General features: G+C 41.9%; 1 protein-coding gene across 5 annotated transcripts in view; it reads right to left on the reverse strand.

Moving 5' to 3' along the window:
• PATJ (PATJ, crumbs cell polarity complex component) overlaps nucleotides 1–26,446 on the reverse strand; it is a 356,852-nt gene that overhangs the window by 15,728 nt on the left and 314,678 nt on the right. For all 5 annotated transcript variants that reach the window (XM_021096559.1, XM_021096561.1, XM_021096558.1 and 2 more), the window contains 6 exons: nucleotides 23,574–23,721; nucleotides 22,337–22,423; nucleotides 18,428–18,542; nucleotides 17,146–17,183; nucleotides 13,834–13,956; nucleotides 12,996–13,100 (listed from right to left, as the gene is read on the reverse strand). In XM_021096559.1, the coding sequence (XP_020952218.1) occupies nucleotides 12,996–13,100; nucleotides 13,834–13,956; nucleotides 17,146–17,183; nucleotides 18,428–18,542; nucleotides 22,337–22,423; nucleotides 23,574–23,721 (616 nt within the window). The remainder of the gene's footprint in view (nucleotides 1–12,995; nucleotides 13,101–13,833; nucleotides 13,957–17,145; nucleotides 17,184–18,427; nucleotides 18,543–22,336; nucleotides 22,424–23,573; nucleotides 23,722–26,446) is intronic.

Raw genomic sequence — 26,446 nt, forward strand, 5'->3', positions numbered from 1 at the left:
AGATTGCTGGCTGGTGACCATCTAACTGGAAAGGATGCTAGGATGCTAAACATACAGGTGCTTATTCTGAATATCAACCTGATTCCGCCCTCACCTGTCATGTGTAATCCACCACCAAATCCTCTGGACTTTACCTCCAAAGTACTTCTCAATTCTGTTTACTTTTCATCTCTATGGTGACCATTCTGACCAAGCCATCATCACCAGCTGGCTTTTTTTTTTTTTTTTTGGTTTTTTTCCTTTTCTAGGGCCTCTTCCCGGGGCATATGGAGGTTCCCAGGCTAGGGGTCTAATCAGAGCTGTAGCCACTGGCCTATGCCAGAGCCACAGCAACTCAGGATCCAAGCCATGTCTGCAACCTACACCACAGCTCATGGCAACGCTGGATCCCCAACCCACTGGGCAAGGCCAAGGATCAAGCCTGCAACCTCATGGTTTCTAGTCGGATTTGTTAACCACTGCGCCATGATGCGAACTCCCATCATCAGCTGCCTTTTAACTGGAATTCCCATTCACCCTCTTCCACTCTTTCTTCCATACAACAGCCAGTTATCTTTTAAAATATAAAATGGATAATGGCCCTTTGCTGCTCAAAACCTTTCAGTGGTCTCTCTTTGTACCTGGAATAAAATTACAGACTCCCTAATTATAAACACAAATATCCCTCCCTAGCCTACCCCTCTAATCCCATCTTTATCTTCCACTCCACCCCACATTCCACAGTTCTCTCTGCCTGGAATTCCACACCCTCCCCACCCTCCACCAAACCAGTTGGCCTGGCATCAGCTTAAAAGTCACTTCTATCATACAAGCCTTCTTTGGCCACCCCATGGGTAATTTCTTCTGTTTTTCTCCCCATAGCACTCTAAGTATTTCTCACAAACTGTCATGACATTTCCTTGTGATTGTTAACTGCCTTTCCCACCCAATCACAGGATTCATGAGGATAAGAACAGTTTCTCAGTATGAAGGTGCCCAGCACACAATTGTTTAGTGAATAAGTGACTGAACCTAAAACCTTCCTAAGGAATATGGTGTATGAGGTTCAATTTTCTGAATTTCCACAGAGCCAAGTGAGACTGATAGAGCTTATAAAGAGACTGGTTTGGGGTCTCTTTAGGAAGAAAAAAAAAATCTAATAATTAAGGCAGTTACAGAATGGAATGGCTCCCTTTGTTAGGACACAAGCCCACGGAGAAGCAAGTACTTAAATAGACACCACAAATCTATCAAATCTCAACGTGGTCAAGGGGATTCCTGTAGTTGGTGGGAATTTGGACTGTATATTCTCAACTGACATGCAACAGATCATCTGCTATAGAGGTGAGGAAGAAGGTCAGTAGAATACTGTTTTTTACTTTTCTTTTTTTCAGGCCACACCTGCGGCATATGGAAGTTCCCAGGCTATGTGGGGGTGGAATTGGAGCTGCAGCTGCCGGCCTACACCACAGCCACAGCAACACCAGATCCGAGCTGCATCTGCGATCTACACCACAGCTCACAGCAACGCTGCATCCTTAACCCACTGAGCGAGGCCAGAGGTCAAATCTGCATCCTCATGGATACTAGTCGGGTTCTATTCTTTTTTTTCATTACTCCATGAATTGTATTACATTTATAACTGAACATCGATCATCACAACTCAATTTTAAATCATTTCCATCCCAAATCCCACTAGTCAGGTTCTTAATCTTCTGAACCACAATGGGAACTCCTGCTTTTTTCTGTTTCCTTTTGGTCGCACCCTGACATGGAGAAGTTCCCAGGCCAGGGATCAAACCTGTGCCAGGGCAGTGACAATGCTGAATCCTAACTACAAGGTCACCAGGGAACACCCCGCTTTTTTCTAAGATACCTTCAAAAGCTAAGACTTGATTGATGGCAACCTGCTCCTTTCTTTAGTGGCTCATTTATTCAACATATAACAGCTCCATGATACTGAATATAAACTGACCACTTACTCTGTGCTAAGCATTCTTCCCTATAGAGACAGGTACCATAATTATTCCCATGTTACAGAGCAGAGAGGTTAAGTAACTTTACCAAAGTCAGCTAAGGAGTGAGGGCTGGATTCAAATCCATGCCACCTCTCGCTAGAATCCTGTGCTCGTGATTGAATGCAGCGTGAGGCAAACCGCCTGGTGAGGGAGTCACAGGGTACAGACCCGGTCTGCCTCACCTGGCATCTAACTACAGTCTAGATGTGGAGCTGGGAAGAAAGAGGAGCAGAGTCAAACAAAAGCAACAGCAAGGAGAGTAGGTCTTCACGGCCCGTGCTTAGCAACAGCGGGACAGGGGAAGGAGGGAAATACATCTCTCCCAACCCCCACCCAGTACTATAAGGAGGGGGCTCAGGGTGTAGGAGGGGCATCCCACAGATGTTCTAGGAGGAAAGCTTTTGAACTTTAAGAGAGTAAAATTTCAGCAGTCCATGAAATCAGGCACGTAAAACTATGAAACCAAGGTCGTCGGTTTTATTTGGGTAAAATTATTTTTTTTTAATCTAGCTAGAAAACATCAACTTACTTCCACAGCACCATCTTACAGAAAAACTCATATTCCCTCTAAAATCTGAAGGCCTCTTGCTCACCTCCAACCTTGAAATGAAAAGGGCCTGCCAACAACCGATAATGTTAAATCCTAGGGACCACCGAGGGTCCCTGGATCCCTAGAGCACACCGGGCTCCTGCCTGGTTGGGAGGAGTGAGAAATGTGAATGATTTTCACTGATAGCTTGGTCTTCTGCAGGAAAACAAGGAGACAAATTCATCACCCCCAGGATGACTTTACAGCCTCAAGGCATATGTATCAACCACCCTGGTCTCAGAGTTGATTGGTCTTCCCAGGGATTGACCTGGGAAAGGGGATAATCTGATCTTGGAAGGGTGTAGATGTTCCTCTGGGTACAAGTTTGAGGAGATTGCATGTGGAGTGGCAGTCCTGGCTCAGCCCTGTGTCTGAAGTGCTCTTCGCCCACCAATACCAGGGACTGCAGCATGGAGGTAAGGCTGGGGAGGTCAACTTGAGTGTTTGAGGAAGGTGGGAAGGCAATAGGCTCCATGGGAAGTTAGCTCATTTTTTAAAATGTAAATCTTGGAGTTCCCATCATGGTTGTGGAGCAGTGGTTAATGAATCCCGACTAGGAACCGTGAGGTTGTAGGTTCGTGAGGTTGTGGGTTCGATCCCTGGCCTTGCTCAGTGGGTTAAGGATCCCGAGTTGCTGTGAGCTGTGGTGTAGGTCCCAGATGCGGCTTGGATCCCGAGTTGTTGTGGCTCTGGTGTAGGCCGGCAGCCACAGCTCTGATTAGACCCCTAGCCTGGGAACCTCCATATGCCACAGGAGTGGCCCTAGAAATGGCAAAAAGACAAAAATAAATGAATAAATAAATAAATAAAACAAAAATAAATGCAAATCTTGAACTCTTGGGCGCAAACTTCTGTGGTAGGTCCTGAGGACAGGGATGGGAGCAGAAGAAACCACAGGATAGCAAATTGTTCCCTGCACTCCAGTAAGCAGGCTTGCCATGCATCTAGTTCGGGAGGCAGAGAGGAACACGTGCCCTTCTGAATTGAGTGGAGAGGGATTCCTGGGCAACGCAGAGAGGCTTTGAGGTCCCGGGGATGGGTACTAAGGTCCGTGCAGCTTGATAGAGCTGTGGTGTCTGGAGTCCTTGGATCCCGCCACGGCCAACTCCAGCTCCTAAGATCTGCAGCCGAGGGTATGGCTTTTTACATCACTCAGATCAGCAACCCTTTCTCTCATCCCTCATGCCCAGGGGACTGGAGGGTGGCAGATGTGCTGCTTGTTTCCCACTCACTCTACAAGGTCATTAACCTGGTTCAAGACCTGTGGGTTCCTAAACCTATGTATTCCTCTTTGTTGCATGCAGTGCTGCTGTAGATACCCTGAGAGAGGTTCTTTTATTTTTTTTTAATTTTAGTTGATTTGCAATGTTGTGCCAATGTCTTTTGTACAGCAAATTGACTTAGGCATATATATATATATATATATTCTTTTTTTTAAAATATTATCTTTGGAGTTCCCATTGTGGCTCAGTGAATTTAACTAGCATCCATGGATGCAGGTTCAATCCCTGGCTTTGCTCAGTGGGTTAAGGATCCAGCGTTGCTGTGGCCCTTAAAAAGACAAACAAAAACAAAAACAAAAAACTTCCATCATGGTCTATCCCAGGAGATTGGATATGGTTCCCTGTGCTATACAGTAGGACCTTATTGTTTATCCATTCTTCTTTTTTTTTTTTTCATTAGGGGTCACACCCGCGGCATATGAAGGTTCCCAGGCTAGGCGTTGAATCAGAGCTATAGCTGCTGGCCTACACCACAGCACAGCAATGCCAGATTTGAGCCACATCTGTGACCTACACCACAGCTCATAACAATGCCAGATCCTTAACCCACTGAGCAAGGCCGGGGATCAAACCTGCAGCCTCTTGGATATGAATCGGGTTCATTACTGCTGAACCACAATGGGAAATCCAGGGTGCATGTATCTTTTTGAATTATAGGTTTGTCCAGATATATGCGCAGGAATAAGATAGCTGGGTCATATGGTAGTTCTATATTCAGTTTTCTGAGGAAGCTGCATACTCTCTCCCATAGTGGTTTTACCAATTTACATTCCCACCAACAGCGTAGGAAAGTTCCCTTCTCTCTACACCTTCCCGAGAGAGCTTCTTTAAGAGGGCAACTAGAAGGATGCACATATGAAATGCACAGACCTCCCTAAGGTGCCATGTAGTTGCACCGGTCCAAACTCTCACCAGATACTTAATGAAAATACTTTGTTTTCGCACATCTCCCCAACCTTGTTATGATCAAACATCTCATAAGCGCCTACCAGAGCAGAGGGATGTCGCTGACCCAAAGGAAGAAGAGGAGGAAACCTCGTCCCCGGAGCACAGGGCGGCCATGGACTTGGAAGAAGAGGAGCAGGTGTCTCTACCTTTGGAGGGGGAGGACACTGATCTGAGGGAAGAGGAGGAGGAGATCACCCCACCTGAGGAGGGATGGACGTGTGAAACGACGGATGGGAAAGAAGCCCTATCCTTCAAGCCTAAGGAACAAGCAGAGAGCGTGGAATCTCTGGAAGAAGAACCAATCAGTGTATTCCCACCTCCAAATACGTTTCCTCCTCCTGATGCAACTCCCCCTCCCTCCGTGTTTCCCCCTCCAACAGCATTTACCTTTAACTCTGTGTTTCCCCCTCCAACTGGGCATACCCCCAACTCTGTGTTTCCCCCTCCAACTGGACATACCCCCAACTCTGTGTTTCCCCCTCCAACTGGCCATACCCCCAACTCTGTGTTTCCCCCTCCAACTGGGCATACCCCCAACTCTGTGTTTCCCCCTCCAACTGGCCATACCCCTAACTCTGTGTTTCCCCCTCCAAATGAATTCCCCCTTCAAGAAAGTTCCCCCTTTGATATTTATTTCCTTCAATTTTCTCTCTTCCTCAAACTTACTCTGACATGCTCTCTTGTGCTTTGGCTCCTTTCTGGCATTTAGTAATTTATATTAAAAGCAAAACTAAATTCCATCAGAACTGTACGTTCTATATCAGGACCCTGTATGTCTGGTAAATTTTCTAATTTACCAGAGTAATAAAGCACAGGTCTTTACGGCATGGACCCTAGGATGAGCACCTTTCCTTAGGAACAGATTTGGGGGATGATGCTTTGAAGAATTGAGAAGTACACATATTTTCCAGATAAGTATGACCTTACAATGCATGAAAGCATGAGCTTCTTGCTTAGAACCTTCCTGACCTGCTAGTCCTGTAAAGGAGGGAGATTAGCTTTTAGATCTGTTAGGACTCAAGATCTTGTAGTACAAAATACAAACTCAGCACTCACGCCCAGCTGCTGTCCTGGATCCATAGAGCAGATATACTAGAGAGAGACAGGAAGGCTGTCACGTTAAGATGACCCTTGAGAAAGTTGGCATCTTAAGGGCACATTACAGTACAATCAGAAAAGCTTGCCTTGTCCTATGCCTGGCGTTTGGTGTAACTTAATGAGGTAGAAAGCATACCTGATTAAGATTTTCATTTAGAATCTAAAGACACCGATTCTAGCGGCATCAGAATATATTGATTTTAATGTACCTGTTGTAAAAATATAATGGTCTGACGGTCAAATGGTTTTAAGTTTGGAGGGAAATAAGAAAGAAAGTGACCTAGCCACATCACCATCTAGTGGCACACACCTCAAATGCCACCTGGAGAACCACCACACTTCTAGAGTTCAGAGGAATTTTAGCACCCTTTGACTTCAAGACTATGCCATTACAATGAGATAATAAAATATCACCTACTTAATGCTTAACATTTGCAATTAGCTGTTTTTATTAAATGCTACATCTCAATCCTCACAGTGACCTTGGAAGGAAGAAGCTATGATCCAGTTTTCCTAGAGGAAACTGAAGGATTAAGAGGATTCAAAACACACAGCCTTCTGAGAGTTCCCTTCTTGGCTCAGTGGTTAATGAACCCGACTAGGATCCACGAGGATGCAGGTTCGATCCCTGGCCTTGCTCAAGGAGCTAAGGATCCGGCATTGCCATGAGGTCGCAGATGTGGCTCAGATCCTGTGTGGCTGTGGCGTAGGCCAGCAGCTGTAGCTCCAATTCTACCCCTAGCCTGGGAACTTCCATATGCCAAGAATGAGGCCCCGAAATGCAAAACAAATAAAGGTAAAAATAAAAATAAATGAAAAGCACAACTTTCTGACACTAAATAGCCTACCTGTCCTACAAAATTCACCCTAGGTCTTCACTTCGACTTTCTAACCTTGAGCTTTGTCCTTTTCCTGAAGCTTATGACCACTTCCTGGCATCATTTGGCTCTTTACCCATCATGAACCCCCACAGATCAGCTGGTCCTAACTCCTGGCTTCAAAACCTAATCACCTGGAAAGCTTTAAAACATGCCAGGGTTGGAGCCATGGTCCAGACCAATTAAATCCATGGAGTGAGACCCAGAAACTGACACTAGAATCTGTGATTTTATTGGGCAACCAAGGTTAAGAATCAACCATATGTACCTTTCTAAAGCGGGGATGTGGGTGGAGAGAGATCATATTCCAGGCATAGAGAAGAGCATGTGTAACCCTTTGCTCAACCCTAAAGGATGCACTACTACTCCAGGGGCTCTCAGGTTGCTCTCTGAGCTGGCAGCATCAGTACCACTTGGGAGCTTGTTATAACTGGAAATTCTTAGATCCACCCCCGTCCTACAGAGTCAGAAGCTCTGGGGACCCAGCACTAGTGTTTGTTTAATGAGCCCTCCAGAAGATTCAGGAATGTGCAAAATTTGAGAAGCACTTCTCCCAAATGTCAAAATCTTATCTCTGTTCATTCTTGGAAAATGATTATCCTAGAAGGGAAGCCATCAGATTCAAATGCCCCTGGAAATTCTTTTATCCTCTTTTTCAGAGGTAACATAATCTCCATCTATTATCTTCTTTGCTCCCAACTACTTTCCTGCTCTCTACTGATTTGCCACCAACTTTGAAAGAAAGAAAGAAATTCCTTTAAAGAGTACCACTGATTTATCTGCCAGTTGTAGTGACTTTCCCAGCTTGATTTACTTCTGCCTCATTGGTAAGTGTGCTATTCTTTTCTTTTTGTCTTCTTAGGGCCGCCAGCAGCATATGGAGGTTCCCAGGCTAGGGGTTGAATGAGAGTGTAGCTGCCGGCCTACACCACAGCCACAGCAATGCCAGATCTGAGCTGTGTCTGTGACCTACACCACAGCTCATAGCAATGCCGGATCCCTCACTACTGAGCCAGGCCAGGGATCAAGCCCATATCCTCATGGATACTAGTGAGATTCATTTCCACTGCGCCACCAGAGGAACTCCAGTAAGTGTGCCATTCTTAAGTTTCTTTTCTCTTGGGAGTTACAGACGTGGCTCGGATCTGGCGTTGCTATGGCTATGCTGTAGGCAGGCAGCTATAGCTCCTATTCAACCTCTAGCCTGGGAACTTCCATATGTTGTGGGTGCAGCCCTAAAAAGCAAAAAATAATTTAAAAAATTCTTTTCTACTTTAAGGTCTAGGATCTATATTCTTGACTCTTGGTCTTTTTCAATTTCGTTTTTTTTTTTTTTTTTAGGATATTTCCTTTTGTGTGCACATGATAAAATTTTAATAGTACAGTATATGATAAACTCAACACTCTCACTTCCTAGAGAGAGACATATTAAACTTTTCTCTTTTCTTTTCTTTTTTTTTTTTTTTTTTGTCTTTTGTCTTTTTTTGTTGTTGTTGTTGTTGTTGTTGCTATTTCTTGGGCCGCTCCCGCGGCATATGGAGGTTCCCAGGCTAGGGGTCGAATCGGAGCTGTAGCCACCGGCCTATGCCAGAGCCACAGCAACGCAGGATCCGAGCCGCGTCTGCAACCTACACCACAGCTCACGGCAACGCCGGATCGTTAACCCCCTGAGGAAGGACAGGGACCGAACCCGCAACCTCATGGTTCCTAGTCGGATTCGTTAACCACTGCGCCACGACGGGAACTCCCTTTTCTCTTTTCAATTCTAGAAGTATAAGCTAAATAATATGCTTTATAAACCTTTTTTGAAATTTATCTTGATGACATCTATAGATTACCTATTCCAACAGATGAAAAATTTAGCTTGCCAAAATCTTACAATTAACTTTTATATTTTTAAGTTCTTTATGTTTCCTCTGTTTAAATATGTACTTAAACCTTGGTAGTTTCAATGATTTTCAGCACTCTCTTTATTTCAACTTTAAAGATTTAGTTCTCTTATATTTTCCTCTCCATGAACACATCCCAAACCCTCACGCTACTCACATTTCATGCATTATGATGCTTCATTTTATTGGCTTTATTATGATTTTAATGCTTATAAAAATGTTATTCATACTGAGCCAACTACTATACTTTGCTTACATTTCTCTCTTTTTTTAGTATAAGTTTATTTTCCTCAAGGTTAATAATGATCTCATTTTAACTTTCATACACATATCAGAAATTCAGTCCCAAACTTTCCAACTGATCTTAAACTTCCAATTCACTTAAACATATGAGATCATCTATTTGTTCCTCTTTTTTCCCTCCTTAATTTAGAGCATCTCTCTTAGAGCCCTCTTTTCCTCCTGCTCCAGTTTGGACAAATTGTTCTCCCAGGACACTGCTGTCCTGGGAACTTCCATGTTCCTCATCATTGGATCCACTGGCTTCCCTCTCTCATACTTCGCTCTTTGGCTGGAGTACATCCTCAAGTCATTTTCTCAAAAATACACTGCTGAAAAAGAGATGGGTGCCATTTGAATCTCATGTTCTTTTGGAAGCAGCTTATACTTTGAACGTTTTAGAATGTAGTATACAGGTATTATTCTTCTTTTATTTATATTGCTTATTGATTAATGGACCTTAAGCTTAACTTATTTCATATCTTTATTTTTCTGTTTCTCTTTTTCAACCCCTGGTGGTTGGATATTGGACCTCCTGAATTCATCCTGTGTCTTATTTTTCCTCTTCTATTTTCAATCTAGGGATCACAAGAGAAGTGACTGTTTTCTCTACATTATCTTGAACATGACACATCTCTCTCTCCTAACCAGCTACTGGGCCCTCTCACATCAGTTTGTGTGTGTGTGTGTGTGTGTGTGTGTGTGTGTGTGTGTTCTGGAAGATGTTCTCAAGGACCCCCCAAACTACTTTGTAGACAGACCCTTAATTAATCCCCCTTGACTGCAGACTCTCTTCTGCACTCCACACTCGCTGCTGACTCCAAGCCTTTGTCCTCTTTGTCTCCACTGTTTTCACTCATTTATTCAGCCAGTATCGGTGAAGCATAAGGTGTCAGGCAGTGAAGATGTCAACCCCCAAAAGCCTCAAATGGCTTTCTTCACCCCGGTTTCCAGCACTGACGTCTCCCCGAGAGCTGGCAGGGCATTTCCTCTGCCTGCTGGACGTCTCCACTGGGACACCTCCCATACAATGTTCTCCTCTCCCTCAACGTGCCCTCCTGGTCTAGTTAACCCTACCTCGAGCCACATTCTCCTGCAATGTCTGACCAGAATGACCCCCACAAGTTCCTTTAGCGATAAAAATCCCTGATGTACTCTTTTTATCTTCTATGTTCTCGAAGAAAGAGGTGAAAATAAACACAATTTTCTGGGGGAGAGCCTTACTTGATTTTATCCCGTTTTAGGTGCTACGGTAATTCATAGACAAAAGCACTAAACCAAGCAATCAGATTACAGAAGCAAATCTACTTGTGAACATTTAAAATGACCCTCCCTGGAGTTGCTGCTGTGGTACAGCAGAAACAAATCCAACTAGGATCCATGAGGATGGGTGTTTAATCCCTGGCCTCGTTCAGTGGGTTGGACATCCAGCATTGCTGTGAGCTGTGGTACAGGTCACCAATGCAGCTTGGATCCTGCGCTGCTGTGGCTGTGGTATAGGCCAGCAGCTGTAGTTCTAATTTGACCCCTAGCCTGGGAACTTCCATATGCCACAGGGGCAGCCCTAAAAAGCAAAAAAAAGAATATAAATAAATAAAAAAGACCTCTTATGCCCAAATCAATCCCCACTGACCGATCTATAATTGACAATAGGAACCTTTAGACTTTAAGGGCAGAAATATATACCTCCTCACTACACGTAGTAGTAGCAATTTGAACTATGGGGAGAAGCTTCCAGAAGTGTGTTGGTTGTCTCCCCCACTCTCTTCCCCTTCTCCACCCTGCAGTCTGCTGACCCAGACCTTAATCTTCCCCGCTCAATCAGCAGTTGCTGGTTGCTTTGCACGTACACCGACAATAAGTCTTTTCCACATCATCAGACACAATTATCTGACTTTCCCTACTACCCTGTCAATGGGCTGGTTCACCTAATAATAAAAATGATTACCTACTGCCAAGTCAGCTGTGATAATTGCATTGCTGGTACCACTCCATGCACATTGTTTTAATTAAAGTAAATACACTATGCAATCGAAAGGCGTCTGATTCAGGACCTAAGAATTTCCTGAATTTTGTGTTTAAGGCCTTTGGCAGCACATATGCTCCATACCCAGAGTTGTGTATATCCCAACTGTCAAAATCCCAAAGGATTCCATTAAGCTTTTAACAGCACCTGTTAGACAATAACACCACTAACTGATGTGATTAACACAAGAGAATGTTTTGAAACCAAAAGTCATTTTCTTAAAATGCAGAAATAGGAAAAATAAGGAACTCCTTCAGAAGTATGTCCACAGTGGCAATCTGGCCGAAGGAAGAGTTAACTCTGCATGGGAGAGCATGAGTTCATTTCCAGTTAAGGTATTTTTATAGTGTTACACTTTTACACTGTGTCTTCTCACTGTGAAGAAGGTGGAGCTGAACAAATTATACTGGCATATAAAAATGTCGACAGGGAGTTCCTGTTGTGGCTCAGTGGCAACAAACCTGACTAGTATCCATGAAGGCACGGTTCGATTCCTAGCCTTGCTCAGTGGGTTAAGGATCGGGCATTGCTCACTTGCTCAGTGAGCTGTGATGTAGGTCGCAGACACAGGTCAGATTCTAAGTTGCTGCGGCGTAGGCCTGCCACTGCAACTCCACTTCAACCCCTAGCCTGGGAACTTCCATATGCTGCGGGTGCAGTCCTAAAAAAAAAAAAAAAAAAAAAGACTAAAAAATGTCAATAATAGTAGATTCTGCCAAGGGAAACACCTTGTTTTTTTCCCTGACATAGTTACCATTTGAAGTAAATTCTTCATAAAATTCTGTATAACTAATGGGCCGCAGCTGGGCGACTGAAGCGCTACATCTGTACCGCCTCTAGGGGTCAGCATAACTCGAAGGAAGCACAAGGTCCGCAAATACGGAACCGCAAGGATCTGCAGGTTCTGAGGATGGCGGGGGTGGCAGGTGAAAAAGAGGTAACCCCTGGGGGTGAGGAAAAGGAGTGGAGAGGAAGCCAGCCCTCCTGCCAGTCCCCACAGTGTTTCTGTTTGTGTTCAACAAAGAGTACCCACATCACTGAATAGTATGTTGCCTATCACATAAATGCCCTGGAAACTACCGCATAAAAGCCGCTGACTTTTTTTTTTTTTAAATGTCTGTTTTGGCACTTTGAATTTAGATCTTTGAGTTATGAGTTAAGCATTGCAATTGGTCCTCCCCAAAGCAATGGTTTTTCAACTCAAACTTATTATTTAAAGACTAGAATGATTAGGGGGGCTGGCTAGCCCTCTCTCCAAGGTACTAAATGGTGGATTTTATCCTTTCCACCTATAAACCATTTAATACTACCCCTTTGGAAGTACGATGATTATAGCCATACATTTTGGAGGGAACTCATTAACAAAACTGGCTGCCAGTATGCTGCCTCCAACTCACTGCACGATATCATTCTCAGAGATATTCAAAGCGCTGAAAGAGAGGGCGGGGGGCTTAACAGCACACCTCGTTTTTACTTCCTAGTATATCTCCCTGTGCCTCTAGACAATACTCTCGGGGACCACAGTGGATCAATGATTGTCTGCCTTAGTTGATGACTACCATGCAGTGAGAATTTAGCAGTGTTGGCAATCATTCCTGCTGCAGGAAAGAGCACTGTTACTTTTCCCTTCCTTTGAAAGGAGTGGAAGAAACAACCCTTGGGCAGTTCAGACACAGTTTTGGGGCATAAGAAAAGAAATCATTTCCTATTCCTTGCAAACTTTGATTTACAAAAGGATGCCAGAAGCTAAAAGCCTTGTTGATTTATCATGTGAAGCAAAGAGTAATTTTTCTCCCCTTGTTATGCTTTCATATAATCATGCTCACTGCCTGTATGGGTGGCATTAAAGAATTTCTGAATAAAAATAATAATTTCTTGCTTTCAACCTTCATAATTCACATCAGCAAGCACCCTGCCGGGTGGTGATGCCTCCTGCCAGTGACGCTCAATCTTTTTTGCACGCCACTTATCTGCCTCTTGCAGCTGCCCTTTCCATTGATCGTGGTACCTGCAGGATAATGCGCCCGTAGGCGTTCTTCAGCAGATTAACCACATCCGCGTGAGACAGCCCATCCAGAGGTTGCCCATTAATGCTGACAATCCGATCTCCAACCTGGAGGTACAAAAGTGGGAGAAAAATCACTATCATTAAGAAAAATTAAATTTGAGAAGAATGCTTAAAATTCTTTGTAAGTCATATTTCCCATTTGTGGCTATTGTGAAGATTCTGTTGCTACTGTGTATGCATGTTCCAGAAGCATGAGGAATTTTTATGGCTTTCTCCAAATACAGACCAATCACAGAAACAAGAAGGGGGTCAAATTTGATTATTAAAAGGCCCGGCAGGCCACTTTTGTGTTTTGGTAATGGTGGTGTTGCATACATCCATTTGCCAGTAATAGTGGGGTGTACAAATTAACTGTTCAATAAAGCTCTAATGAGGAAGCCAAACATTTTCTGCTTTTTTTTTTTTTTCTACTTAAGATTAAGGGGGGATGGGGTAAAAATCATAAGAACGTTAATTCTTTTGGTGGAAGGGAGAGGCTATGGTCAAGTCTCAGGTGAAAATAATTTTGGCTGGACTGAGGTGCTAAAAATATGGCAGGTTTTGCAAATGAGCTGCAATTTCTTCTTTCACTGAGACGCTCTAGCCCAGAACAATATTTTTATATGCTCAGGGACATAATGAATTTCAGGTATAAACTTTCTCCAGTGCATTTTGCCTTCAGTGTGGGTTTCTGACAGCTGCTGGATTCCAGTTTTAAACAGAGAGTCTCTCGAGGCCACCCTCTCCCACCCCCCCACCCATCGCATGCTGTTAGCGCTTCGCCACCCCCTTTGTTTACTTTAAGCTTCTGTGTACGTGCAGCCACGCCGCTGGCCTGAATCATGGCAATAAATATTGGTATGTCTCCTAAGGGACTTCCTTTTCCTCCAGCAATACTGATTCCAAGGGCATCACTGAGCTCCTAAAAAAAGAAGAAGAAGAAAAACAATGAGTATGCACTGAACAAAGAGCCACAACCTGACTGTCCTCGGATAGATGCTGAACAGAATCCCTCTGTGATGCAGGAGGCCAGGGGAATACAGGAGTTAACTGCAGCATCTTTGAAGTCCGAAAGACCAGTGTTTCAGCTCTTACTAAGCTGGAGCACTCGGGGGGGGTCGGGGGGGGGGTCCCAAGGAAGTCCCTTAACCCCTTAGAGCTTCTGTCTCTATGCATAAAGTGGAAATAAAAGCAGGAAGCTCACAGAGCTGATGTGAGGATTAAATGAGGTGATACAGTGCAGTCCTGGCCCACAGAGAGGGCTCAGTAAAAGGCAAGAGTAGGAGTGGAGAAAACAAACAACCCTATGCTATTGCTCAGTTGACTGGCCAATGTTGATGCAAACTTGGCAAACATGTCCTCATATGGTGTTTACGATTAAACTGCCGCACATATCATGCTCTTCTGGGTGTGAACAAACACACTTGGCTCTGGAAAAGCTTCAGGCCGGCGTTAGAACAAAGGATCTTCTAGGACGCCCCCTGTCGTGATTACAGTTTGGAGAGAGAAGTTTCACGTGACTGAAAATGTTCCCTACGATTAGTAGGTGAGGCAGTCTGGTTCACTTCGACCCTGGTGAAGGGACCCCGGCTTTTGTTTATGTTTCCCCCACATTTATATCACAGGCTTAATACTTTAAAACTCCCGAAAAGAACAAATGACAAGGTTCAGGTTCTGCATGGTGGCATGGGCCCCCTATAGCGTCGCTCTCCTGCTGATTAAAATGAAGACTTTTTGTCCAAATCTAAAGAATGACTACCAGAGGCTTCTGAAAAGTAAAGAAACTCAAACAAATTGTGGTAGAGACCCAACACCTGGAGAAACGACAGCAGGGGGTGAATTTCCCAGGAGTTTTCTGGGCAGCTCTGTCCTGAAGGCAAGACCCATTCAAGGAGCTGTAAAGGTGGCGCAAACTGCTAAAACTCTGATGTTAACTCCCAACTTTCTGGTCAGAGGAACCAGGAGAAGGAGCCCTGGTGCCTGGAGAATAAAGGAAGGAAACTAGAGAGAGCCCGCCGAGGAGGGCACTCTTTCCCACTGTGAGTAAACCCAGAGAACTCTCAGGCTCCATTTAAGCCACACACGTGCAAGACAGACCCATACTTGGCAACAGAACTGAGATGTGAACAACCACGCACAAAAGGTGATGCAGAACCTGCAGTCTGAGCCTAAATGGGCAGACACTGGCTGAAACATAAATACAAATATTCTTCACAGCATAACTTTCACCCAAGCTGGGAAAAACTCCTATGTTACTTGGCAAGCAAAGAACCAGGAAAATGTGACCAACCTTCTTACGTTTTTTCAAATATGCAGGACAGTTTAAACCAAAATGATGTGCCACTGTCTGGTGGGGCTCTCAATTTACGTAGATATAAACATATGACAGCTATAACATAAATGTTAGTGGCGTGGGTGGGGTCAAGTGACCTACAGGGCTGCAAGGCTTCTGCAGTTTTAACTGATCACTTCAAAACATACACGTTTAACGTGCTTCAATTTTCCTCAATAAAGTGGGAAAAAGGAAAAATAAAGGACAACAAAACCACATAAGAAAGAACGATCATATCCTTTTTTCCAAAGTGTTTGTGATTGGCTTATATTTTCTGAATGCATCAATAGTACAGCCCTACATGCAAAATGGCAATACGCATTTTATCATGAAGTTTCTGCTTGGACTGCATGTGGGAGAATAGGGTGGGTAGGAACAGGTTTTTGTTTTTTTTTTTTAATATAAAATCCTGTAAAAACAAGCAACTGAAATGACATTAAAAATCTCAGAATGAGGGGAAATTTCTGGAATGATTTGGCTTTGTTCAAATCCATTTTCCATTATTACGCACATGTTGGTACATTTAACTTCCCCATCAGAGGAACACGTGAGTTGCCACTCTGGTGGAAAGACGCTAGGAACAGATACGGCAGATTTAGTCAAAGTTGTAGTCAGGAACAATGGACGGCACTTCCTGGCCATTCATGAGGCACTTGGTATGATGCTAAGTACACTGTATGCGTTACCTCATTTAATCCACATAACAAGATTTACCTGGTGAGGTAAGCGTAATCATTTTCAACCTACAGATGAGCAAATTGGTCACAGAGCTAATACACGGTAGTGTGTTCAAACACAACTGTGATCGAGTCCAGAAAAATAAGTTAAGCTGGATAACTTTTACGGCAGTTGATCTATGATTTACAACAAGGCCATTTTTTCATGACTTCTGGAATCCCCATTTTTTTTTATATTATGATTTTTATTTATTTTTTTCATTATAGCTAGTTCATGACATTCTGTCAATTTTCTACTGTACAGCATGGTGACCCAGTTACACATACATGCACAGATTCTTTTTTCTCACATTATCATGCTCCATCCTAAGTGACTAGATATAGTTCCCTGAATCCCAAATTTAATGGTGAGAATGATAAAAATCAAAGTGCTTTCCGGAATTCAGGATATCATACAGGAATCTCAAAGTCAGAATTTGACAATTTAAGAACTGAAATGCATCTTACACAATCTTCTCAGGAGGGCGATTTAGAATTACATATAAATGCCTCGAAACAAATGCGGATTTTGACGCAACAATTCATTGCTAATAACTGATCCTAAGGAAATCACCCATGATGAGCAAAAAAGAAAATACAAAGATATTTTGCTATAAAAGACAGCAAAAGTTGAGAAATATGCTAATATGCTTAATTATTATAAGAGGACACTGGTTAAGAAAAAGGAAAACACATTCATATGATGGATACTAAGAAACTGATAAAAATCATGCCATATGCTTCCAAAAAAACACTTACTGGCATGGCTAAAAGTTCATGCTTTAAAGTAAAAAAAGGCAAGCTACAAGAGTATAATACTATGACACCATTTTTTGCTTTATAAAACTTAAACACAGGGCATAAAAGGTAGTGGATAGGATGTACCAAAAAATTCACAGTGGGCATGTATGTGCTTTATTACATTTTTCTAAGTCTGTTGTATTACATAGACCACACATTTTCTTCAGTAACTTAAAATAACATGCTAACAATATTGTATTGAGGGGACTAGGTACATATGATGTAAATCCAACGCAAATCAGAAGAAAAACAATTCACTTACTCTGATTATCTCAACAGTCCTTGGTCCCACATCTGTGCCTATAAAGAAGCAACAAATTAACTTTTTAAAAGTAAGAGATAACATATTTAGGATATAGTATTGTCCCATGAAAATGGTATCATTTTCTCGGTCTTTCAAGAGAGAAAACTAAGGCACACAGGCATTATAACTTTTCTCAAAATTCAAACTGGCAGCTGTCGATATGGCCTATGTCCTCTATTTTAAAGAAGTCCTCTGTTTGAGATGGATGTGGCTGTAATCATTTGGCCTGACAAGAGCTGATAGGCTATAGCAGCAGCTGCCTGGAATATGGTGATTAAATGGCTTAGAGGGTGAGCCATTTGTGTTTCATTTCACATTTTTCTGCCTTAAACAAAGATAACCTTACCCAAGGAAAGACTTAAAAAGACCCCCTGCCCTATTCTACCCACAATGATGTAGGTGCTTCTGACCTTCCTGGAGTGACCTGTAATTTTTAAATTTTCTCTTTGGAAATGGCTTTACTTTATAAGTATTTTAGATTTCTGCTTTTCTCTCTTTTTTTTTTTTTTTTTTTTTTTTTTTTGTCTTTTTGCCTTTCCTTGAGTCACTCCCGAAGCATATGGAGGTTCCCAGGCTAGGGGTCTAATCAGAGCTGTAGCCACCAGCCTGCGCCAGAACCACAGCGACATGGGATCCAAGCTGTGTCTGTGACCCACACCATGGCTCACGGCAATGCCAGATCCTTAACCCACGGAGCAAGGCCAGAGATCGAACCTGCAACCTCATGGTTCCTAGTTGGATTCGTTAACCACTGAGCCACAATGGGAACTCCATCTGCTTTTCTCTTTTTTATGTGATTTGCATAAAGTTAAAAGCAAATTCCAAAAATGAATCTCTATGGCCTTCCTTCCTTTAGAAGAGGCCTTTTAGAAAGCTTGGGTGTATGTTCAAAGATTTTAAAATATTTTAATTGAAGGCAAAAAGAATCTTTTTTTTTTTCTCCTTCTTTTAGTGCCATACCTGCGGCATATGGAGGCTCCCAGGCTAGGGGGTCCAATCGGAACTGTAGCTGCCAGCCTATGCCACAGCCACAGCAATACATGATCCAAGCCTCTCTGCAACCTACACCACAGCTCACAGCAACATCGTATCCTTAACCCACTGAGCAAGGCCAGGGATCGAACCTGCAACCTTAAGGTCACTAGTCAGATTTGCTTCCGCTGCACCATAACGGGAACTTCACCAACTATTAATATTTTTAAAAATTGGGTAACAGGATGGTTTTGCTGAGGGTGTGTACCTGAGCCTTTTGGGGAAGGATCCGAAGGTCTTTTTGAGCTGACCAGGTTTTGCAGGCTGGTGATAACAGGAGCAAGGGAAGGAGGAAAGCTGCTGTGTGTGCTGTTCTGACTCCCCTGAAAAGGAAACTCAGTGCTCAGTGTTAAAAATTCACACTTATTTTACTGTTTTACTTACTGAAGTAACCATAACAATGTAATAGAAAATTCTGGAGAGCCCAAAAGAATAAAAATTACCCATACCCACTTGCTTTTCACCCTAAGCAATTCCATTAACATTTGCTCCACTGTCTTCTCCATTGTACATCCTTTTTTTTTTTTTTTTTTTTTTGGTCTTTTTGTCTTTTAAGGATAGCACCTGCGGCATATGGAGGTTCCCAGGCCAGGGGTCCAATCAAAGCTGTAGCCACCAGCCTACACCACAGCACAACAATTCTGGATCTAAGCCGTGTCTGCAACCTACACCACAGCTCACAGCAACGCCAAATCCTTAACCCACTGAACAAGGCCAAGGACTGAACCTGCTTCCTCATAGATGCTAGTCAGGTTCGCTAACCACTGAGCCACAATGGGAACTCTCACTGTATGTACTTTTATATGTGGTTTCAATCATCAAAGTGGAAAACATGCAAAAATTTTAGCTTTACATGTTCCACATGAAATCAGAAACATTTTCCTAACCTGTTACACAGCATTTACATTTGATTAGTTAACGACACTATGTGTCATTTGGGGACTACAGTCAACATTTATTTCCTTACTACCCAAATTACATGATCTATCTTATTAAAACAAGACTAATAAGATCAGAAATTTGGGAAAACAGAACCCTCAACTGTAAGCAAAAGCAACAAATACCAAGGGAACATATTGTTTTAAGAATATTAAAATTTTTTTCTCAAAGATTTTCCTGGGCTAAATTTGCTCTACCTGCATTTCATGGATTTTGAATAAATCCATGTTTATTTAAATAAATTTAAATAATGTATAATCATGTTTGGCTAGTGGCTAGTCAGTGAAAATCATATGCCCAATGAAGGATCTTTCCAAGGCAGAAAACAATGACACCAATAATGAATAAAGACTTTTTTCTACCAAATTATCAATATTATGTGTAATTGCCTCAAAATTTGAAGATAAACCTAAGCCACAATAATCACATGATAAATTATAATTTGCTCTATTTCCTTAGTGTGATGTAAGTTGTTTAATACTTTAACATTCCTTAAATATGAAAATTTTCAAATATACAGAACAGTTGAATTATACAGTAGACACAATACCTAGATTCCAAAATTAATATTTTACTATATTTTCTTTGTGGTATGTCCATATGTTACTCATTTGTCTTTTAAAAAAAATTCACTTCAAATTTACAAACATCAGTATACTTCACAATATTCATATATCCACACACACACACACACACACACACATACATATCCAAATAGTGCTTTTCTATTTTTCCTGAACAGATAGGATTTAAATAAATTGTGCTATAATAGGCAACTATTTGGAATTAAGAAAGGAAGGAAGCATATAACAATTTGCCTAAACAAAAATCTCAGAACATTGGGTTTGCCAAGGCCTTTAGAAATATGAATTTTGCCTAGCAGTGTCCCCTCAGTTATCTGAGGAAAAGATTTCTCAATACTATTACACATACGTTCCTCTGCAAAGTAGTGACACTTTTTCCTGGTTAGTGGGGCCTTTTTGTTGTTGTTGTTGTTGTTGTTTGCCACACCGGCAGCATCATACTGAAGTTCCCAGACCATGAATCAAACCCATGCCACAGCTGTAAACAGAGCCACAGCAGTGACAACACCGGATCCTGACCAGCTGAGCCACGAGGGAAAAGGCATTTTAAAAGAAGAGGCTTGGTAACCCCACAGCTAGAAGATCACTCTTAGGGAAGCGACTTTAGGACAAGTCAATGAGCTATAATTCCTCCAGACCCTCAAAAGAAAACATTTGTGTATCATATAATTGCCCTCAAAGAAATCTGTGCCCCTAGAGAGTCCTGACTGCTTTAAAAACACGTGGAGGGGAAAATGCTTGGGAATAGGTTCCATTTTTTCTCCGTCTGGGTCATGGACTGGTCTTAACTCATGATGATGGGAGAAACTTCCTTTTCACAGCCAGCTATGAGCCTTCTTCCCATTAGCCAAATCTTAGGATAGACTCTCATATCATCTAGGTCATAATTTTAAGGACAAAGCAAGAATAAAATGTATTTGCTGTTTTTCTTAAAATGGAATTAAATGTCTACCCTCTCAAATAAAAATTATGTGCAAGGACATTAAAGTATTTGATACTTTGTCCCAGGTTTCTAAAATATGACAGCTTACATTACCTAACAGATAAATGGCAATGGTAGGTTTTTGATATTTAACAATGAAGCCCCTAAATATGTTAGTTCTGTATTTAACCTGTGAACTTCATTAATCATCTAGATGCATATATATATTCCTCAAGGACAGAAATCCAGTTCTATCTACCATCTCACCTGGCTGTTCAAACTTTTCTTAAAACACTGGGATTCCTTGCACCCCTTTTTGCCTTTGCATATGTCACACCCTCTGTCTAAGAGGTCTTCTCCCTCTTTTCAACCTATCAAACTCCTTCTGGAGTGAGACCCAATGGAACCGCCTCTGTGTCACCCTCCTGTACTCTCCAGGAAGAAACATTTCATCTCCAGTGTTTTTCATTCTGCATTCTAACCCCTATGTACAATGGGGCTTCAGTGAAATCACTCCAGCTAATCTTCCCTTAAGGAGGAAGCCAAGACAACTACTTTGCATCTCAAGTTTCCACTTTTGATTCAAGTCTGGTCAGAATCCTCACCAACCACTGACTTCCAGAATCCTACTCTGGGTGTACTTGATATTTGCTACTCATTACATAAATCAGAAATGAAAAAAAAAAAGTTCCAAACTTAAACATGAAGTTTATCGGGTTTGACTGTGATGAAGATTCTCTAAGACAAGCCAGCTGATCTGTGATCCTGTCTGAACAATGGTATTTTTTTTTTTTTTCCAACTCATTTTCTAACACGAATGAGACAAAAGGGGCAGCTAATAGCATTCCGGAAACACCTGTGTGCTAACACTACAATCAGAACATCTTTCAAACAAAGGCTTTGGACAGGCTTTAAGTCTAAGGAAACCAGGGAAGGGACCAAACGTCGTGCTTTAACCTCAAAATAAAGGCCTATCTAATAACCCACAAGGGGAATAGGGGGTCTCATCTAGGTTTCTATAGCTTTATTATGACTTAACATAGAGTCTACCATCTTGATTTTGTCAGCCTTTATGATGGTAAAAACAAAACAAAACAAAAACAGTGAAATATACTTTAAAAAAAATGGTACTTACATCAGCCTTGCAAATAAACATGAGATGTTTGCTAACCCACAAAATATCACCCACTAAGACCTCCCTCCCACAGGAGAAACTCCCACACTTTGCTCTCCCAGGAATATACCATTAATTGCCCTCAGCATGTGTGAGTGGCTATTCACAAGTTAACTTTATGGCAATATTTAATTGAATGAACAGAACAATGTTGTGCTAATGAGGGTCAAATTGCCACCAGATGTTGCTGCTTTCTCTTTTTTTTAAATAAACACAGCTGTGTACAGGCAATGCCTGGGCAATATAGAACTAATAGTGGGAGAGAAAAGTTGTTCTAAGAAAACATTTGGAGGCAATAAAGGAGAGAAAAATCTAGGGATTCATGAATTTCCATCCCCCCTCTCATTTTTATTTCAAACACATTAAAGTACAACCCATTGGGTGTTGTGAATATGCTATTAGACATTATTTCCAAACAATCATTAATGAAATGGGGAACTTTCTCCCAATGGGAACAGGTGGGTGAGTGAGTCAGTCCGACAGGAGCCCATCAACAACCTGACTGTTTTGCGATGTCTTCCTCGAGGAGGTCCAGGAACCAGCTCGCAGTCTTCCAATCTCTAGCTGCACAAGCCCCTGTGCACACTTGAGAAGACATGAAAAGAACATCGGTGAAAAACTGGAGCATCTGTGTTCTAAATTATCATGGCAGAGCCTCCCACTCACCTCTGCAGCCAAGAACTGTAAATGGCCAATGAAGGCCACAGGTGGAAAGGAAATTCAGTTATCAAAAAAAAAAAAAAAAAAAAAAAAAATCACATGAGGTGACAAAAGTTCATCAACTCATGATTTTGGACTTCTTTAAACATGTTAAAAGGGTTACGTTTCAATTCACCTCTTTTCCCTTCTGATGAACGTATTCATGAGCAGTGAAATGATCAAGAAATGGTGAAAAGGAGAAGAGAAAAACCCAACACAGAGGTGATCTATACAAGCCCTCCCTTGAGTGATAACTGATAGTTGACTATTTCAGGAAATTAGGATTTTAAAAGACACAATATTCATTTATCTTTGCAAAAGTTCCCACAGTTACAGTATTTGTGAAACAGAATATGATTATTTATAGGTGAATGGACCTGGTTATAGTTGAATGGAAATTTACAAGGACTTTTATTAACCAGTTTCTTCCAAAGGAGGTAGGATCCACGTGGCAGAGATGCCTGGAAGGGAATCTTGAGCCCTAGCCTCTCTGGAGCTTCAGTGAGAGACAGCTTGGATGGCAGGAAAACCCCTCACACACAGCTTTGGGATCATCCTGCTTCTCAAACTTCCTTGTGAGACAGAGGAGTTGGTCTTTAACAATTTTTAATGTCCCTTCAAGCAATAATAGCTGGATTTGATGAATTCATAAATATAGCCTCAGAGGGAAGAAGATAAATGTTGTGACTCCAGGAGAACCTGTCCCATCAGATGCATTGAGAGGACGGTTATGGATACTTGGAATTCTCACAAATATGAAAAACTAGCTTAGAAATCCCTGAATAGCATTCCCGTCAATCCAGTCAGTCAATATTACAACTTCCTTTTAGAGCTATTCCTGATTGGCTAAAATAATCAGAGATTAAGTCTCTCATAAAGAGTAGAATCAGCATAAAGTAGAATCAGCACAATACGCAGCATATGAATATATGTTATTGGCATATAACAATCCAGATCAGAATCCAGATCCAGAATCCACATTAGAATATACAGACCTGAGTTACACCAGCCAGACGGAAAGCAGCTAGGGACTCACCTTGAGGATAGTGGCCACTGTCTCCTGGGAGGCACTTCTCATGTCCTCCCCATTCACAGATAAGATCTGATCTCCCTGAATCAACCTCCCATCAAGGTCTGCGGCTCCACCTTTCACGATGTCAGAAATAAACACTCCACTTCCATTTCTGTGAATACCATAAAGCAGTGTAATGGCACCACCTAAGTATTTCTGTACTAAATCTGAGATTACTGATACTCTGCCCAAATGATAAACCTCAGAGTGCTCACCCTTTAAAGAGTTTATACCTAAATGCTGCCTATTGTAATACTCACTTTCATTGGCCCATGGGCATAATTTCTGCAAGAGGATAATTTTAATGAAATGAAATAGAAATTCACTTTAAAGAGGAAAGTGCTGTTAAAATGTGCAAGTTATTTCCTTAGAGATCAATTCAATTGTTATCATCTGATCTATTTCTAGACTCTCACTCTCCCTCCCTTTCTCTGCCTCTATTACTTTAAGGTTTTAATTACATTTATTTTGCCATCAGATAAATAAACGTGCATATTAAAATTCAAGAGGTTAAAAAGCGGGACCTTGAAAAGTCCTCCTCTCACCTCTATTCTGTCCCCCTTCTCTTCTCAGAGGTAACCAATGTTACCCATTTCTCAGGTATCTCCAAGAGATATTCTGAGTATACATAAGAAATACCTGTATGTATAGTACATATATTTGTAAGTGGATATACATGCATATATATTCCTTTTATCCCATACAGTTTTATTTTAACTTTGCTTTTTTCACTTAACACGCTTTGGCAATGGTCTTTATCAGCACTTGGAGCTTCCTCAATGATTTTTTTTATGGCCACATACTATTCTATGAATGTTCCTTAATTTCATTTATTGGTAAACCATTGATAGATGTACAAGTTATTTCCATTCTTTGGCTATTCCAAACAACATACAGTGAATAACATACCTACAAGCATATTGCTGGGATAAATTCCGAGTCATGACGTTGCTAAAGAATTGTGAATTTTGGAAGCTTATACATCTGCCCTTTTACAATGAAACCTCTCATGCTAAGGAATGTAAATGTTCCTTACAAACTCAATCTAAAATGCTGGTGTTGTATGAAGATTGTTTCATCAACCTACTACGAGACAATAAAGGAAAAAACCATTACTCTAAGTGGAATCTCTCCAAGCACAAGTACACATCACAAGAGAGCAAACTTTAACATGGGCTCCATCAGCTGTTCTGCACCCAGATGTGCACTAAGTTTGCTTAGAAATATGTGTCCTCAGCTCCTCTGTTTTGTAATGCATTTCCAAAATGATAGTTCTATGGTGCTAAAGTGAAAAATGAGATTATGAGAGCACAGTATATAGTACAAACTCAGTGCTTAAAAGGGGTATCTTTTTCTTTTTTCTTTTTAGGCTGCACCTGCGGCATAGAGAAGTTCCCAGGCCAGAGGTCAAACCCGAGCCACAGCATGTGGCTGTGGTGTAGGTGTGCTGGCCTACACCACAGCCACATCAGTGCAGGATCCGAGCTTTATCTGCGACCTACACCACAGCCCATGGCAACGCCAGATCCTCAACCCACTGATCGAAGCCAGGGATCCCTGAACCCACTACCTCATGGTTCCTAGTTGGATTCGTTTCCACTGCACCACTACAGGAACTCCAGCTAATATCTTAATAACAGCTCAGACTGCTGGAAAAATCTCTAGGCTAGTCAGCAGAGGTCTGTGAGGGCAGATGACAATGTATATAAAATTAAGTTCGGAGTTCCCGCAGTGGCTCAGTGGAAACGAATCTGACTAGCATCCATGAGGACACAGGTTCGATCCCTGGCCTTGCTCAGTGGGTTAAGGATCCGGTGTTGCCGTGAACTGTGGTGGAGGTTGCTGTGGCTCTGGTGTAGGCTGGTCGGTAGTTGTAGCTCCGATTAGACCCCTAGTCTGGGAACCACCATATGTCACGGGAGTGGCCCTAGAAAAGGCAAAAAAAGACAAAAAAAAAAAAAAAGTTCAATTCTTCCTCATACGGTTGATACCATTTAAAGCTATTTGGGGCGTCAAGTGAAAATCCTGCAGCCCCGTTGGAATAAGTACACTGTAGATATCTAAAGCCAGTAAATGGTGGAAGTTGGAACTGCAGTTTCAAGATCCTACTTACTTCTCTAATTTATTAATATTATTCTGGAATAACTATTGCCATTCTTATGAGTAAGCAGCATGGATTTCAAAAGAGAAACCAAGCCATTGGGATCTACCTACATCTTTGGTGCAAGCTGTTATTTTGGGGACATTTTTCTTTTTTAAATCTTTTTTTTTTTTTTTTTTTTTTGGCTGTGCCTGTGGCACGTAAAAGTTCCCAGGCCAGGGACTGAACCTGTGCCACAGCAGTCACTTGGGCCAGAGTAGTGATAACACTGGATCCTTAACCTCTAGCCCACCAGGGAACTCCTGGGAACATCTTTCTTAATAAAACACTGTCAGGAAGAATCTATGTCACTCAACTATGTCAACTCAGCTAATTTCAGTAACTCTTCAAGTAGCTTTAGGTAACAGAGTATGAAATTAACATGGTACTCTATGGCACAGCAATTGTCCTAACCCAACATTGTATATATAAATCTTTCTTGACACTAGCTGTTTCTTGGGTATGGTTGCTTTAATTAACCTCCACAAGCCTCCGATCTAAGTGACTCCAAGTTGAGAGAACTTTGTTGACTCTATTCTTACTCAACATGGGAATTAAAGTCTAAACAGTCTAGGTTGACTGGACTTAGAGTTCTCTCTCTCTCTTTTTTTTAAAGACTCATCTGACTGATGTACAAATCCAGTTTTCTTTTTAGGGCCGCATCTGCGGCATATGGAAGTTCCCAGGCTAGAGGTTG

This window comes from Sus scrofa, chromosome 6 (assembly GCF_000003025.6).
Source record: "Sus scrofa isolate TJ Tabasco breed Duroc chromosome 6, Sscrofa11.1, whole genome shotgun sequence".
NCBI lineage: Eukaryota > Metazoa > Chordata > Mammalia > Artiodactyla > Suidae > Sus > Sus scrofa.